Raw genomic sequence first — 15,841 nt, 5'->3', positions numbered from 1 at the left:
AGATCCCATTTAATGTCAAGGGGGTGTGGTACAGTTGGTTGTCGCGTCAATTTCACACACTGAAGTCTCCGGTTAAGAGCCCGGGCGTCGCCAGCCATGATTTTTACCCCGTCCCCAAAATTTGAGCGACGGATCCAATGAGAATTGACAAATTACGCTTCGATCTCTCCGCCAAACTTTTTCTTATTCACACTATAGCATCAATTTTGAGCGAATATTCCATTTTAGGACGAACGGCAGATATTTGTCATTTACGAAAATGCCCAATCGCTTTTACGCCTTTCACCTGCGTTTCTCTTCCTGCGCGGCTCACACCAAACCACTGAATATACTTAACCAAAGTCGCGAACAGAAAGTTGAGAAGCTGAATAGAAGCGATGGCGGTTCCGTTTACAGCTCTGGTAAGCAAAACCTAAACCCTAAATCTATGATCCATCGTTCTTTTTCTCCTCCTGCTTCGCATTTTTGCTCCCGTATTTCTATCCATTTGACGGATTTCTCTTCGTAGTCGAACGTTGGCTCCTTCTCAGGCCCAGGATCGCGAAGCCTCTCCCAGGTCAATCTCATTACTCCGTCGTGTAATTTTACACAGATTCGAGCTCCGAAGATGCTGTCCTCGTCGTCATCGAGCTTATTCTCGAATTCGTTGCGTGTCGTTCCACTCGCTTACTTGTCTCGTACTTCATCCCCGAGGAGAGCCAGCGGTCTCTGCTCAGTTCGGGCCAGTGCTGAGGTCAGTTTGTGTTCTTTTGTCTTAGCTGTGGTGGTATGCGTTTTGGGTGCTTAGTAAGCGGACTAGAAAAATGCTGATTGTTTGGGGAAGAGCGAGGAACTCCAGGGTGTTGTTTTGTAATGCTCGGCTCAGCTTCCAGAACGAGCATTTGCGTGTTCTTTATGCTGAAAATTATGGAAATCAGCCTGGCTTCAATTTTTGAACTAAAATTATTGCTGCAGCAGCCTTTTAGAAGGCTGTGTTTGGTTCTTGGGGAAGGGAAAGGGGATGTAGGGGAAAGTGAAAAGGAGAGAAAATGTAGAAAGGTGATTATTTTCCCATGTTTGGATTTACAAAGAAAAGAAAGAAAAATGAGAAGAAAACGCAGGAAAGTGGGAGAAAATAGTAAGGTACTGAATTCCCCAAAAGAGAACAGAAAGGAAAAAGAGAAAATCATAAGGTAGTGGTAGTTTTGTCTTGAGAAGTGGACGAAAATGAGAGGAAATTGATAATAATTAGGCCTTGTTTCTGTTTACATTTTCCGTCCAAAGCCCTGAATCTTTTGTATTTCTGTAATTTTTCTTTTGTATTCTGTTTGTGGATAGGGCTGTATAATTTTCTTTGTGATATTGCTCCCTTTATTGCATTCTTCCCTAGTTCTGCATTACATAGATTTTTAGCGTGTGGAGCTGCATACTTGTTGACATTCCCTTGTGCTCATTCTTGAACCTGGATTTTGAATGGGGAAACAAACTTAATTTGAGAAAGTTGTTTTCCTATGCTTGGTTTTCTTCAAAAAGGGAGAAGAAAGATGGGGAAAAAGTTGATCGCAAGTTTTCGAGTTTGAGTAGAGAGACTTTGATTGCAAGTTTTCGAGTTGAGTGGAGAGACCCCCGCCCCCACTCGCCCCCCCTACACTTGGTTTTCTTCAAAAAAAGAGAAGAAAAATGGGGAAAAAGTTGATCGCAAGTTTTCGAGTTGAGTAGAGAGAACCCCCCCCCCCCCCAAGGCCCCAAGGATGTTCTATTTCCTTTTCATTTCTTTAAAACTGATACAAACTTTGTCAACCTCCAATAACTTGCATTTACATGATATGTTTGTATCTGATTTCAGGTTGCAGAATTGCAGTCCAAAATAACCAACAAAGTATATTTTGATATTAGCATCGGGAATCCAGTGGGGAAGCTTGCTGGGAGGATTGTGATAGGATTGTACGGAGATGATGTACCCCAAACTGTAGAAAACTTCCGTGCTCTTTGCACAGGTTATGCATCATGGTTGTAATATGTACTACTTATGTTTTATCGTGTCTTTATTTTCTTTAAATCACTAGAGTAGCCGACCCCACATAGTGGGATAAAGGCTTGGTATGTTGTTGTAATGGAGGTTTAAAGGTCTCTTTATTTTTGTTATTCTTAAATCAGGAGAGAAAGGATTTGGCTACAAAGGCTCTGCATTCCATCGCGTCATCAAGGACTTCATGATTCAAGGAGGAGACTTTGATAAAGGAAATGTAGGTTCTTGTTTCTTTTCCATTGTTTGTTAGGTGATATCTTATATCAAGTTTGATTGCACATTATTTCTTGTTAATATTAATGTTAATGTTGAGAACCTCCTTTTGTAAATTGACACTTATGTGCCTGTCAACCATTTTAAAAGAAAGCCTATTGTTTTCCTTGACTATTAGTTGGAGAAACTGCACCTCTTCTTGCATTCATAGAGACAATTAATTTTGCTAATAGATCTTTTCATTTTCAGTTCTCTTGTTCTTTCCAATGAATGACCTGCCCCGTTCTATGTCTCTTAACTTTGTGACATTTCCATATTCAAAATTGGTTGTGTGTGTGTGTGTAGATCATAGTTCTGAAAGGCGCGAGGCACAAAGGGTCCTAGAGTCTGAGGCGTGAGGCGCACGAGGCAAGGCGCACCTTTTAGAAAAAAAACTCAAAATCTTGTAAAATCATAAAAAAATATCAAATTATCAATAATAACACATGCATATTATTAATGATTCATTATCTTCAAATTCTAAGCTAACTACATCAAAATTCATTCATTCATCATGCAAAGTTCTAAACAAACATATAAACACTACAAGTTCACAATCAAGAAAATGTTTTCATTTTGAAAAATGCTATTTTTTTAAGTCTGGAAGATTAGCGCATTATAAAGAGACATATAAGAAAATGTTTTCATTTTGAAAAACTATCTCCCGATATTTTGATAACTAATATTCATTGTTGTTAAAATGATTTTTAATGATTTTTTTGTAGGTATGTATTTTGGGGGTGGTAAAATCGCTAAATCCCGAGTTTGTACTAAAACCAAAATTCTATTTTCTTATTGTTATGGATTTTGATTTTTTAGATATTTTTACTGAATCCAAATGGGGGGTACTTTCTTATTTACATTTATGTATTAAAGTAAATGAAAGCTAAAATATAAATAAAAGAAAATGTGGACATTTACTTAAACTAAAGAAATGTAAATATATTGTAGTGTATACATGCTGGAACTGAGAAGAGCGGGAGGAATTGGGCTGCCCAGGTTTTAATTGAAACCTGGGTTTCATGAGGCACGCCTCTTGCCTCAGTGCCTCACCGTGCAAGGCGAGAGCCTCATTGAAATCGCCTCGCCTCAGCCCAGGCGAGGCGCTGAACTGGCACCTTAAGGCGCCTTGCTCCTAGGCACGCACCATTAACAACTATGGTGTAGATAGATGTCTCCTTTTCTTGTTTATTTTTTGGGCACATTTGGTCTTATATGATTTATTATAAGACCATTGGATAAATTATAAGACCTCTGGATTAATCTTAGGACACTGCTTTCCCATAAGGAATGTATATTCCCAATACAAGAGTGCAACTTAGGATCCTATAAGTTACTAGTTATGGCATATATTAAAAAGTTATTCTTGTTTCATTTGAGTTTTTTAAGATGGAAGTGCTATTTTTGTCTTCTAAACATCACATACCTTCTTTCTTTTTCTTTTCTAAGTATGCAACATATGCCTACTAAAACAAGAACATGTTACTAGTTATGGCATATATTATAAAATTCTTATTGTTTAATTGCGATTTTTTATTTTTTTAACTTGCGTTCTTTCCTGTTAAAGTAGTGCCATGTTGTCATGATCCTAGGGTTTACCTAGGGGTTAGAATGGAATTTAAGAAGGAACTGAGGGAAAATTAGGCAGAATGGAGGGAGCATCGGATAGAACAGAGGGAGATATTCAGCATAATTAAGGGAGAATGCAGACAGAATGGAGAAAGAGAGAGTGATCAGAGGGAAATGAGAGACGTCAAAACACTTGAGAAGGAAATCAGAATTCATTTATTATTCATTATTCATCTATATCCCATTCTCTAACTAATCTAGCCTATTTATAGGCTTTACAATTGAAGGTACTAATAGCTACAACAGACGTGTACAACCAAAAAAAGTACATATAATACATGATGACTACCTTATTCTTGGGGATCCCTGGGGTCATGACAATTCCCCTCTCCTTGGGAGAGTTCTAGGCCCCAAGAACTTACAGCGACTGACCACTGTTCTCTTCATCCAATCCCTGCTTTCTCTATTCGATTTATTCTTCTTCTCTTCTTCCTTTCTTTCTTTCTCCTTTTAAGCCTTTTCCTCTCTTCTCTTATGTTCTGTTGCTTTTGCTTTTCCTACAAACATAAAATGTAGATCTCAAGGTTCGCCATTTCAAAGCTCCCTTCTCCAACGTCAAAACTTCCGAACCAGATGGTGGCAGCAACCTTCTCTTCCATCATCTTCCAAACCATATGGCTGTTCTTCTGTTTGCTCAGTTTCAATTGTTCCCTTTCTGGTAAAACCGGCCCCAGAATCTGGTCCTGTTCCAAACCATATCCTTAAGGACCTTCTTTCTCAAAACCATCCTTCCCTCAGACTCCAGCTTTTTTCTTTGGTCCAAGTCCCTGTTGAATGTCTGTCCATGCTCATCAGCCTTAGTATCAGTTTCCTTAGAGCCAATATAAGATTGTTCCGGTCTAGATTGTTCCATCAAAACTTCTTTAACTGCATTTGGACGGTTGTAAACATGCTGGCTGCTCTTAAGATAACTTTTAGGCTGCAGATTATGCTTTCTGTAAATCACTTCCAGTGCCAATTCTTACAGACTAGCCTTCTCAGCCGCATGTTGTACTGCGGCAGGATGCATCATTTTCACAGTAGACCTTAGCTCATCTTTAAGACCATGGATGAAGTTCGATACAAAATAAGATTCAGTCAAGGTCTGATGGGAATTGAGCGTCAGAGATCTCAATTCCTCAAACCTGACTTGATAATCTGTAACAGATCCTTCTTGTTTTAGTTTATTGAACTCTTCGTTGCATCTCTCATCTACAATCTGATTTAAGGGAGGAGAATATTCCTTAGAAAAACATTTAGCCAGAATACTAACTTGAAATTTCTGTGACAATAGAATCAAAAAGTCGTTTAGCTTTCTATTGAGGACAGCAAATTGTCCCTGGATTCCTGTGTCTGTTGCTCCCCCCAGAAACTGCTTCCAAGAGTCACCTAAACCTCAATTCAGCAACCTTGAATCCACCTCTATCACAGTCAAAATAGAGAAATCAGCAGTCTTTTTTAAGGATCGATTCGCTATAAGCAGATTTCCTGCGAATCGATTGGCTTAGATACAGCCTCTTGATAATTCGCTCCCTGAGATTTCGATCAATTCCGTTGCTGCTAGGAATAGCCTAACAAATTGATTGACTTCTGCAGCTCTGAATCGCTAGAATTACAGTGGATTAGAATCACCCCTGAAACTGATTATAGGAGTTGCCTAGATCTACAGATTGCAGCTAACAGAATTCACCAAAATTGCAGTCAAAAGTTGCCTAGCTCTGCTTTGCTTTCAATTCTGAGCCGAGAACTGCTTTGCTCACTCTCGGTTATGATCAGTCTTTGATTCCTTCAGAATCGGATCAGAAACGACTGCTGGTATTTGTCTATCAACAGCCATGACAATTGTCAGGTCCCATGCTTCCTTCAATTTGCTCTGTTGCTTGGAATTGCGCCAAGAATCGTTGGTCTGTTCTGCCTTCAAAAGTCACCTGAATCAGCTATTGAAATTTCCAGAATCACAGCCGAGAATCGTCGGCTCTGGTACCATTTGTCATAATCCTAGGGTTTAGAATGGTATTTAGGAAGGAACTGAGGGAAAATTAGTCAGAATTGAGGGAGCCTCGGACAGAACAGAGGGAGATATTCAGCAGAATTAGAGAAGAATGCAGACAGAGCGGAGAAAGAGAGAGTGATCAGAGGGAAACGAGAGAGATCAGAACATTTGAGGAGGAAATCAGAATTCAATTATTTTTCATCTATATCCCATTTCCTAACTAATCTAGCCTATTTATAGGCTTTACAATTGAAGGTACTAACAGCTACAGTAGCAGAGTACATCCAAAAGTAGTACATATAGTACATAATGACTACTTTATCCTTGGGGATCCTTGGGGTGACACATGTTCATTTTCTACGTCATGTACCAGCTGCTTTATTTAATTATCTGTTTTTAATAAGTACGCATCATTTGCCTACTGAAACAAGAATCCTTATTGTTTTGTTTTGAGAGAGAATTGTTCAATAGAGTGCTTACTACACTATGAATAGTGGGATCTTTTGGCTGCTTGTTTCATGAACTTGGAAATTGAATCTGTTGGACAGCGTGCAGCACACTCTTAAGGTTTTGTGTCATGATAAGTGCATTGTATAATGTATAGAAACAGCTTACTCATGCTTTTTTTTTTTTTTAATCTTTTCACATTTAAAACTTTCTTGCACATGAATATCTAGCCAGATGATGGGCATATATGTAGAAGGTTAGGGCATAGAAAGCGCGCCTCAGGTGCTTGATGCAAAACCTCACCCTCAAGGGATTTACCCAAGGAGACTTGCACTTTCCACAACTACCATGAGGCAATTTTGCCTTGCCTCAACTACGCCTTTTAAAATTATGGCCCCTACATAACACTTGTTTCTTCACCTTCATTGAATAATGTTGAGAAGTATTAATCTCCCCTTGTTTAATAGTACCTTTTGATTTTCATATTTTTTGCAATACACTTGGCTTGGATTCCCTTCTCTCTCTTTTTTTCTTTTTTTTCTCTCTCTTGCATTAGTTAGTTTATATGTCTCTTTCCCTATCTTTTATGTCAAGCCATTGGTATGAATTTGTATAAACTTCTAACTTTGCTTCTATAACCTCCTTTCCTCTTTTTTGGCCTAAACATACCCTCTAGGTTTTCTTCATTACGACATTTATGTAAAGTTTTTAAACTAGCTCTTTTAGTTTTGAATTTTTTGGGGAAAGAAAGGACTTTGGGTGGGAGGGGTATCCCTTCATTCCACTATGAAGTCTGTGTTTCTTTTTTTATTTGTGACTATTCCTTTTGACTCTCTTAGAGCCAGTTTTGCTATATTTTGAATAACAATAGCCATTTCAATTAACATTTGGTTAGCCTCTACTTCTAACCAAATATGTGTGTGTGTGTGAATGGAATCATAGGCACTATATGGAGAACCTCTTTTGGATATCATTTTTCCTTTGTACGAGTTTACCTTGACAATCCCAGGAAAAGTTATTGGTGTTGTGCTAGTTTAATTCGCAATGTCTATCTTCAAGCTGTTTACTTTTTCTGGACTCCTGGTTAAAAATGTAATGTTCTCCTGGTTGCTGTTTTAGTTGATTGGGTTGGATTTAACACTAAGACTGGTGGGGCCCTGGGGTAGGTTGTTCACTTCTGAATCATAAGGATTATGTATCCTTTTAGTAGTTGAAAGAAATAATAAGGCTAAAATTTTTAACTAATTCAAAAAGTCTGGTAAAAATTTAAAATTGTATCAGCAAAAAAAAAATAATAATAATAAAGTAAATAAAAAATAAAATTGCTCGTTCTGTTACATTTTTTGATTTTGAAAATTTTTCATGATACTACTGCTAGCTGGATTATGGCAAAGTAAACCCTATCAAAGCATATTTATGTGAATGAATATATTTTGCAGCAGTGTATCAGTGCTTGTATAACTAAAAAATGACCCATTATTTCTTTCACATCTTCCTAAAAGCTCAACTGTCCAATCAAGTGTGATTTTCATTTACCTAGAAACTCCACCACACTCTAGGAATGGATGAAATTGAAGAATGTAAATACTATGCTGTTCTGATTACATTGTCCATCTTTGCATTGTAGTCTTGTCATTTTTAAAATTTGAGGATTACACAAAAGAGCTAATGGCTGTTGGTTTGAAAATGGGTTTTGGTTGGTTGGTTGGTCATTCATGCATACACCCCTGTATATGAACCCCACAATATACATATATATTTATACCTGCAGCATTACATCTTTTTGTGGACAGCTATAACAAAAAAGTAATGAATTGTGATGTAGCATTGATTACCCTTTTGATAATGGGTTGAGAAAGCTTGGTAGAATCTTACTATCAAATCACAATCTTTAAGTTTTTGAAATTCACATAAGTGGATCACTTTTGCATAATATTAAACTGTTTTGAATCAGTACATTTTAGCCCCATTTATTTGTTTGCATCTCTAAAATATACATAACCTATGGCTTAGAAGTAACCTTACTCCCACCAAACTGCAGTGCTTTATAAAGAAATGATAAATTATGTTTCCATTTCTTGTTTATGAATTTCAAAATTGAATATGTTGGATAGTATTGCACCGGACACTGTTCTTAGGTTTTGTTGCCATCTATAAATGCATTGCTTTATAAAGAAGTGACCTTACCCTCGCCAAACTGCAGTGCTTTATAAAGAAATGATAAATTACGTTTCCACTGGTTGATTATAAACTTTCAGAATTGAATATGACGGTGTCTGCACCATATACTGTTCTTAGGTTTTGTTACCATCTATAAATGCATTGCCTTAAGTGTAGGTATAGGGCTTGCTCTTATTTATTTCTTTTTTAAGAGTAACTCTTATTCTGAATATGTAGCTAGATGAAATGTAATTTAAAATCTATTACTTATACTAGTGTTATTAAAGGCTTAAGGCACAAAAAGGTGTTGGGAGCCTAGGGTGCAAGGCAAGGTGCGCGTTTGATGGAACTAGGCGTATGCTAAGTAAAAAAAAAAAAGAAAAATATTTATCCTAATTGAAGAATAAGGTATAAAATTGGTCATAACTCTTAATAACATATTCAAAAACATGTTATCAAAGAAATTAAAAAAATCAATATATACTAATGAAAAGAACAATAAAAAATGCCAAAAGATGCAATCTAAAAGTTTTTAAGTCAGCTTAAATTAAATCTTAAAATAATTTATAGGTCTTAAATCTTAATCAAGATTAACTAATTATGAATTTTAAATAATCTTAAAATCATCCTCATCATCAAGATCAAACATTTCCATACTTTCATCATTAGAAACATCATCTCTAATATCTTCTTTCACGTCATCTTCCTCTCCATCGTCATCTGGTTTAAATTCAATTGAAGTATTTGAAGTAGTAGCCCTTTTACTTATTGTCAAATTTGTAGTTGAAGTAATAAATTTAAACTCTAAATAGTTAAAAATTAAATAAAGTAATAAATAGTAAAATAAAACCCTAAAAAACAGTTAAAAAAAATCCAGGCGCACCTAAGCCCAAGGTGCCTTGGGCCTAGGTGCTTGGGTGCGCCTTCATGGTCTGCGCCTACCTGGAAGCCTTTCAGGTGCCCAAGGTGCGCCTAGGCGTGCCTTTAATAACACTGATTTATACATATTGGATTCTACACCTGCAACTCCAAGCCCTTGCCGAGCTTCTTGACAAGCTGAGCTCAAGTCCATACATTTACTCACCGAGCTGAGCCTGAGCTCGGCGAAGTTTGGTTCAGCTCGATTGCAACCCTATTTCAGAAGATAATTAAAGAGACGTACCCAGTGCATGAGGCTCTTCGCTCTACAAGGGTCGGGGGAGGGTCATGTTTATCCACAACCTTCTCCTTGCTTTTTTACAAAGGTACATTTTACAACTTGAACCAATTGCTTTCTGGTCACTAAGGTGCAACCTTTCCATTGCTATCTTGTGGCCCTCATCTGGGAAAGATAATTGCTTAAGAATTTTTTGTAGATTACGTGCTGGATCAAATCAAGATGAAAATGTCTGGAAATATAGAATCCTGGATCTTTCTGCCTTCATCTGGGGATTTATTTTCTTTCCTTTTTTTCTGTATGGCTTTTGTTTAATTTCTCTTTTCTTCTGGTTGAAAATGTTTTGTTTTCCATTTTGCACAGGTGGGGTGTGTGTGTGTGCGCGCACGTATATATATTCTTATGCTCTGTCCTGCTTTCTTGTTCGTTAAATATCTTGTGGTGGTTGACCAGTCAAGTAATCTTCATTTTGAACTTCTCCTACAGGGAACTGGTGGTAAAAGTATATATGGCCAAACCTTCAAAGATGAGAATTTTAAATGTAAGTCAATCCATCTTACTTATATGTCCAATTTTCAGGAGGTTCAGTTCAGCCACTCAGAGGACACACTTAAGATTTTGTTTTTGATTGATTGGTAAATGGACCCACTTATAAAATTGCTTAATAGCTATAGATAAAAGAAATGAGAAAATATGAGTAAATTTAATTTTGAGGATGCCTTCTGCTTTGAGTTAACTCTTAACTGCTTCCAGATCATATTTGACTTTGACATCATCTCACGTTACTTGGTTTGCCATATTATGTCTAATTTGCAGGAAGTTGAGTAATGGACCCCACCTACGATTTTGGCAAATGCACCTATCTATAGTATTCCTGAATAGCTTAAAAAAAAATGATAAAATTTAACTTGATGCATTTTTAGGACCACCTTATGCTTAGAAAAGTTGTAACTTCTTTCTATTCATATTTGTTTTTGACACCGTACAATGTTGTATTTCTAATTTTTGGTTTGCCGTATTATGTCCAATTTGCAAGTGGTTGAGTTCGCCCATTCAATGGACCCACCTAATAATTTCTTTTCTTGATTGGTAAATGAACACACCTACGTTTTTCCTCATTGTTAAAGATTACAAAAAAGGAGTGACTAAAATATAAATGAATTGATTTTTGTGGGCATCTTGTGCGTTGAAAGAAAGCTCTTAACTACTTCCAAATCACATTTGTGTTTGCTGCCATATCATGTCGGTTTTGTTTTCTTTAACCATAATTCTTCCCTAGTCAAACATAGTAAACGAACTTGTTCATATTGAAATTTTGCAGTGTCTCACGTTGGAACTGGAGTTGTTAGCATGGCAAATGCAGGACCAAACACCAACGGAAGCCAATTCTTTATATGCACTGTTAAGGTACCTGGAAATATATCTGTTGTAATCATCAATTTGTTCTGTAAGAAAATATTTGCCCAATTAATTTCTGTGAATCAAAGTGTGCTTGATTTAATTTGAATATTGATGAAGACAAGGTTTAATGTTATCAAATCTCATAGGTTTACAAAATATCATATCTCATGGCGTGCCAATCATTTCTACTTATGGCTTTATTTTTTATAAGATCTTTATAATTCATATTGTACCTAACAGCCTCGTATGAAGTTTTCCCCTGTCTTCCGCTACTTCTTTTTCTAAAAACTTGTTCATTTCATCCGCCTTTTTTCCAAGGAGTCTTTATTTGTTTTTTTCTTATGTGAACGAGCTATTTAACTGTCTACCTAATTTTGATCTCATTACAAGTTACTTCATTTTTAATTTTATCCTTCCTTGAATGGAAAATCTCATAGGGTCTATAACAAAAACTATCTGAATGCACCACTGTTGTCCTGGCGTCATGTGTGCTTAATTTTCGTGTTTTTATTTGTGTGTGTGTGGTGAATGACAGACACCGTGGCTAGACCAAAGGCATGTGGTGTTTGGGCAAGTTTTGGAGGGCATGGACATTGTGAAGTTGATTGAATCGCAGGAGACGGACAGAGGTGACCGTCCTAGAAAGAGGGTCGTCATCAGCGACTGCGGCGAGCTTCCTGTGGCCTAAGGTGAGGTGGAAGCTGGTCTCGGCGAATTTTCGTTATTTTCCTTCTATCTTCTTGTGGCGGGCAGTCTTCCCGATCTATAGAGCGTTTTTGAGCAGGCAGGCTTTTTATACCCAAGTTTCTTATTTGATTGGTGGTTGTATTACTCGTGGTGAAAGATGATATCCAAAAGTTTGAACCAACCATGGTGGTGTTAAACTAAACTAGTACTACTACTGATATGGTGATGTATTTCCACACAAAGCTCGTGTCCCATAGCAGGGAACTTCTGAAAGAGTAGTCTGTTTCTTAACTTGATTTGTATTGTTTTCTGTCAATTACTAACGAATTGCATTGTGGTTAGAGGATAACGATAATTTGATGTTTAGCTGTGGAAGCAGCAGCCTCTGCTCTAAACCTGAAATGGTAAAGAGGAAGGTAGGGTAAAAATAAAGACAAACTAACTAATCACTTGGTATTTGAATATAATAATAAATTTATATTGTAAGAGTGGCTTGAATGAAGTAGCGAGTGACTTGCCTTTGAAAGGAACAAAATGGTTAGGGGTACAGATGAGTGTTTTATGAGGATCCTTTGATGTTCAAGTTCGGTGAAAGGCAAAGAGTAAATAGAATCATAGTAATATTAGAGTTTGGAGCATATTTTTATTAGAGGAGTTTTCTATTTATAGATAGCTTATTTTTGCTTCGGTATATCGGTTATGGTCGGTTATTATGCTAATCGGTTCGATTTTTTGGGCAATTATATCGGTTCAATTTTTGGTTTGGTTATTAAAAATTTAAATTCTGTTAGTTCGGTTTCGATTATTTCGGTTAGTGAATAGGTTCGGTCGATTTGGTTCGATTTTATGTCTAAGTTCGGTTCAATTCGGTTAGGTATTTTGGCTCGGTTTGATTTGATTATAATCGAATGCACACCTCTAGTCATTGGTTTCGACTGTGGAGGTAAATCAGTTTTAGCCGGTGGGGTCTGTTGCCCAAGTCTTTTGATGGCTGTGGGCTTTTTTCTTTGTGTTTGAGCTGATGTGTGCTCACTTTCTTAGACACACTATAATGGTAAGTGTTTTTCTTTTTACTCTTTGGAGAAGTTAACAAATTTTTTTTTTTTTAAAATGAAAACAAGAAATCAAGAACATTATTTTGTTTTTCATTCTAAAATTGTAAAAATAAGGATAAGACAATGAAGAACTGAAAGCTAAGGTAAAATATTAAATGAGGGAAAATATCATCGCCAACAAACTTTTATTGGGAAAATTTTATTCGTAATTCGTGAAATTGCTCTTCACAGTCTATCTCGTGCAAAATTTTTCACTAATTTTAAAATTTTAATTTTAGCCCCCACAGTCTACTATCTCTTCCAACCATCCTTGATCGCCATCTCACCTCTCTTTTTCTCTCCCGCACCATACACACACAAACACATACGTATATATATATATACACACGGACGACAGCCATGACTGTCGACTCATCACCATTAGCCCCCCTCCCCTCCACACTTACTCTCTTTCTTTGTATAATGGCCGCGAGCCGTAGCAGAGATAAGAGAGAGAGTGGGTCGGCTGCCATGGCCGACCCCCTCACATATATATATATATACACACACAGCATGGCAACGACCATAGAACCTAGCTCAGCACACACCTATATATATATATATACACACACACACACGAAAGCATGGTTGCAGCCATGGCAACCGCGACCATCAAAAACCTCTGCACCTCGCGGTGCGTAAGATCCTCAAACCTTCGCACCGCGAGGTGCGGAGGTTTCTAAAACCTCTGCCCCGACCCCTCCCCACCCTAGCGACGATGGTAGCATCGCTGCCTTTGTCTGCTGCGATAGTGGCATCGCCCTGAGTCGAGGAATGCTGGGTTCCCCGACTGTTGCCATGGCTAGGTTTCATGGTTGCGACCATGCGTGTGTGTATATATATATGTGTGTGTGGATTGGTCATGGTTGATCCATTCTCTCTCTCTGTGACGGTCGCTAGGTGGGTCGGTTTTCATTGTCAAATCATGTGTGTGTATATATATGTGTGTGCGAATTGGCCATGACAATCGACTCCTCTCTCTTCTCTTTGTTACAGTTGTGGGGTTAAAATTGAAATTTTAGAATCAATGGAGCATTTTACATGTGGTGGAATGTGAAGAGCAATTTCAAGAGCCGTGGATAGTATTTCTCCTTTTATTGGGCATCTGTACTGACATGGCATGATAATGACAAGACAAAGTCATGTATTTAGGATCTTTAATATATGACATGATTTTGGATAAAATTTAAGACCAAATTGATTGTATATTATTTGAACTTTTTAAGTCTTTTGAATCAGATATTTTATGCATTTTTTTTTCTAAAATTGTTAGAATAGCCTTTACAAACTGACATTTATTAAACTAAAATGAACTTTAACCCAATAGATAGATATTAGAATAATTTAAAGTTAAATTTTAATTTAACAAAGTCGTTGCTGTCATGACAATTTTAACAAAAATATAAAAAAAAAATTGCTCAATAAAAACAAAAATATAAAATGTGCGGAGGCCAAAGTTGATGAGGTGTCAGTGTAAAAAATATTGAGATAAAAAAATAAAATCTGAAGAAAAAGGGGTGAAACGATGTAGGAGAAGTGGTCCAAACTCCAATTCAGCTTTTGCCTTTGCGCCACTAAAAGAGGATAAATCACACAAAAGAAAGCAACTTTATCTGGCAATTTTAAGGTATTTTAATTACACCGTACCATTTCTTTGTGTAATATTGAATTTTTTTTATTTTTATATTATATAATTTTTCCTTATTATATGTTTTAAAATATATACGCACTTATGTCACTTACTCTTATTTTTTAGGAAAATTAAAATGTCCTCGTCTATTGATCTCTCCTCTCTCTTCATTGTTGTCGTTGTAACTATTGCCTTGTTGTTACCTTCACCTCATCGTCTTGTTGTCGTTATTTCGTCGATCGTCGTTGCATATTTCTTTCGTTGAGAATACAGCGGTGATCGGTGAGATGATAAGGAAATGATGATTGCATCGATCGTTATGAAAAAAAAAAAAAAAAAAAAACAATGAACAATGACACTTTGTAAATTTAAAAAGTGGGTGAAGGGATTTTAATTTTTTGGTCCCATGGATCATTCTTTTTGCCAATCTCTTGGACGGACGGTCCCTTTTTAGGGTATAGCAGCAAGTAAAGGGGCGGGGGGGGTAATCCTGTTTTTTACCACTGCCAACTTGCCAAAGCTGACAATGACAACACAACCACTACTAGTACTACTGCTACTAGCAGTACGGAGGGAGGAGGGTGGCGCAGTTGGTTCGAGGAGGATCTGTTTGGATGTGATTTTGGCACGTGACAGATTGTGGACCACCTCAAGTTGTTGCGGGCCTGCTTTCACACCCTCAGGCTGGCCCACACCGAAAGCGACGCTGCCACTTGTACCGGCGGCTGGGTAGCTTCTGTACCCATACTCATCGGGCTAATGCTGATATGTATGATATTATAAGCCAATCCTGTACAGAAGGACCAAAAAGAGACCACTTTGACCTACCCTATCTATCTATCTATATATGTATTCTATAAATATACTCGCATATAATTATTAACTTATATAGTAAGTACCATGTGACGTGAGTGTGTGATAATATAATTTTATGATTATATATTAAGAATTTCTCCTACAAAGTTTTAGTAGTCCTTTTATTAATTCCAAAATTTTGATACCTTTTTGTTGAGCATCAAATTGGGTTATGTATTGAGCACTTAATAAAAAAGGCAATATTATCTCCTTAGTTCCAAATTTAGCCTACCCACCCACCCACCCACCCACAACTATATGTTATTTATCAATGTGATGCATAATATAAGTCTTCTTTAATCCTCCACTTCTGTGGCTGGTTGTTTCTCTCTCTCACTCGCATGGCTTTTTTCTCTTTTAATTCAATACACAAATTATTGTTAAGCGATGTTGATGAATTACCTTTATCCGTGTCATTTTAATAAAATATTGATAAGTATAAATCGTAAATTAAAAATTTTCACTACCTCTTTTAGTATGAATATTTTTATAATTATATATATTAAAATATTTTTTAATTAATAAACATATTTAAGAATTAAAAAAATAA

The 15,841-nt window shown here is 36.8% G+C and overlaps 1 protein-coding gene across 1 annotated transcript; it reads left to right on the top strand.

Annotated features, from left to right (window-relative positions):
* The first annotated feature begins 247 nt into the window (after window positions 1-247).
* LOC127810485 (photosynthetic NDH subunit of lumenal location 5, chloroplastic) lies at window positions 248-12,003 on the top strand. Its single transcript, XM_052350000.1, has 7 exons — window positions 248-401; window positions 509-733; window positions 1,826-1,976; window positions 2,137-2,225; window positions 10,111-10,165; window positions 10,946-11,031; window positions 11,561-12,003. The coding sequence occupies exons 1-7, from the start codon at window positions 378-380 to the stop codon at window positions 11,711-11,713; spliced, it is 783 nt and encodes a 260-aa protein (XP_052205960.1). The 5' UTR covers window positions 248-377; the 3' UTR covers window positions 11,714-12,003.
* Window positions 12,004-15,841: the final 3,838 nt, after the last annotated feature.

Source organism: Diospyros lotus, chromosome 9 (genome assembly GCF_014633365.1).
Source record: "Diospyros lotus cultivar Yz01 chromosome 9, ASM1463336v1, whole genome shotgun sequence".
Taxonomy (NCBI): domain Eukaryota; kingdom Viridiplantae; phylum Streptophyta; class Magnoliopsida; order Ericales; family Ebenaceae; genus Diospyros; species Diospyros lotus.
Note: the sequence above shows the minus strand (reverse complement) of the source record. Positions and strands in the feature narration are given on the sequence as shown.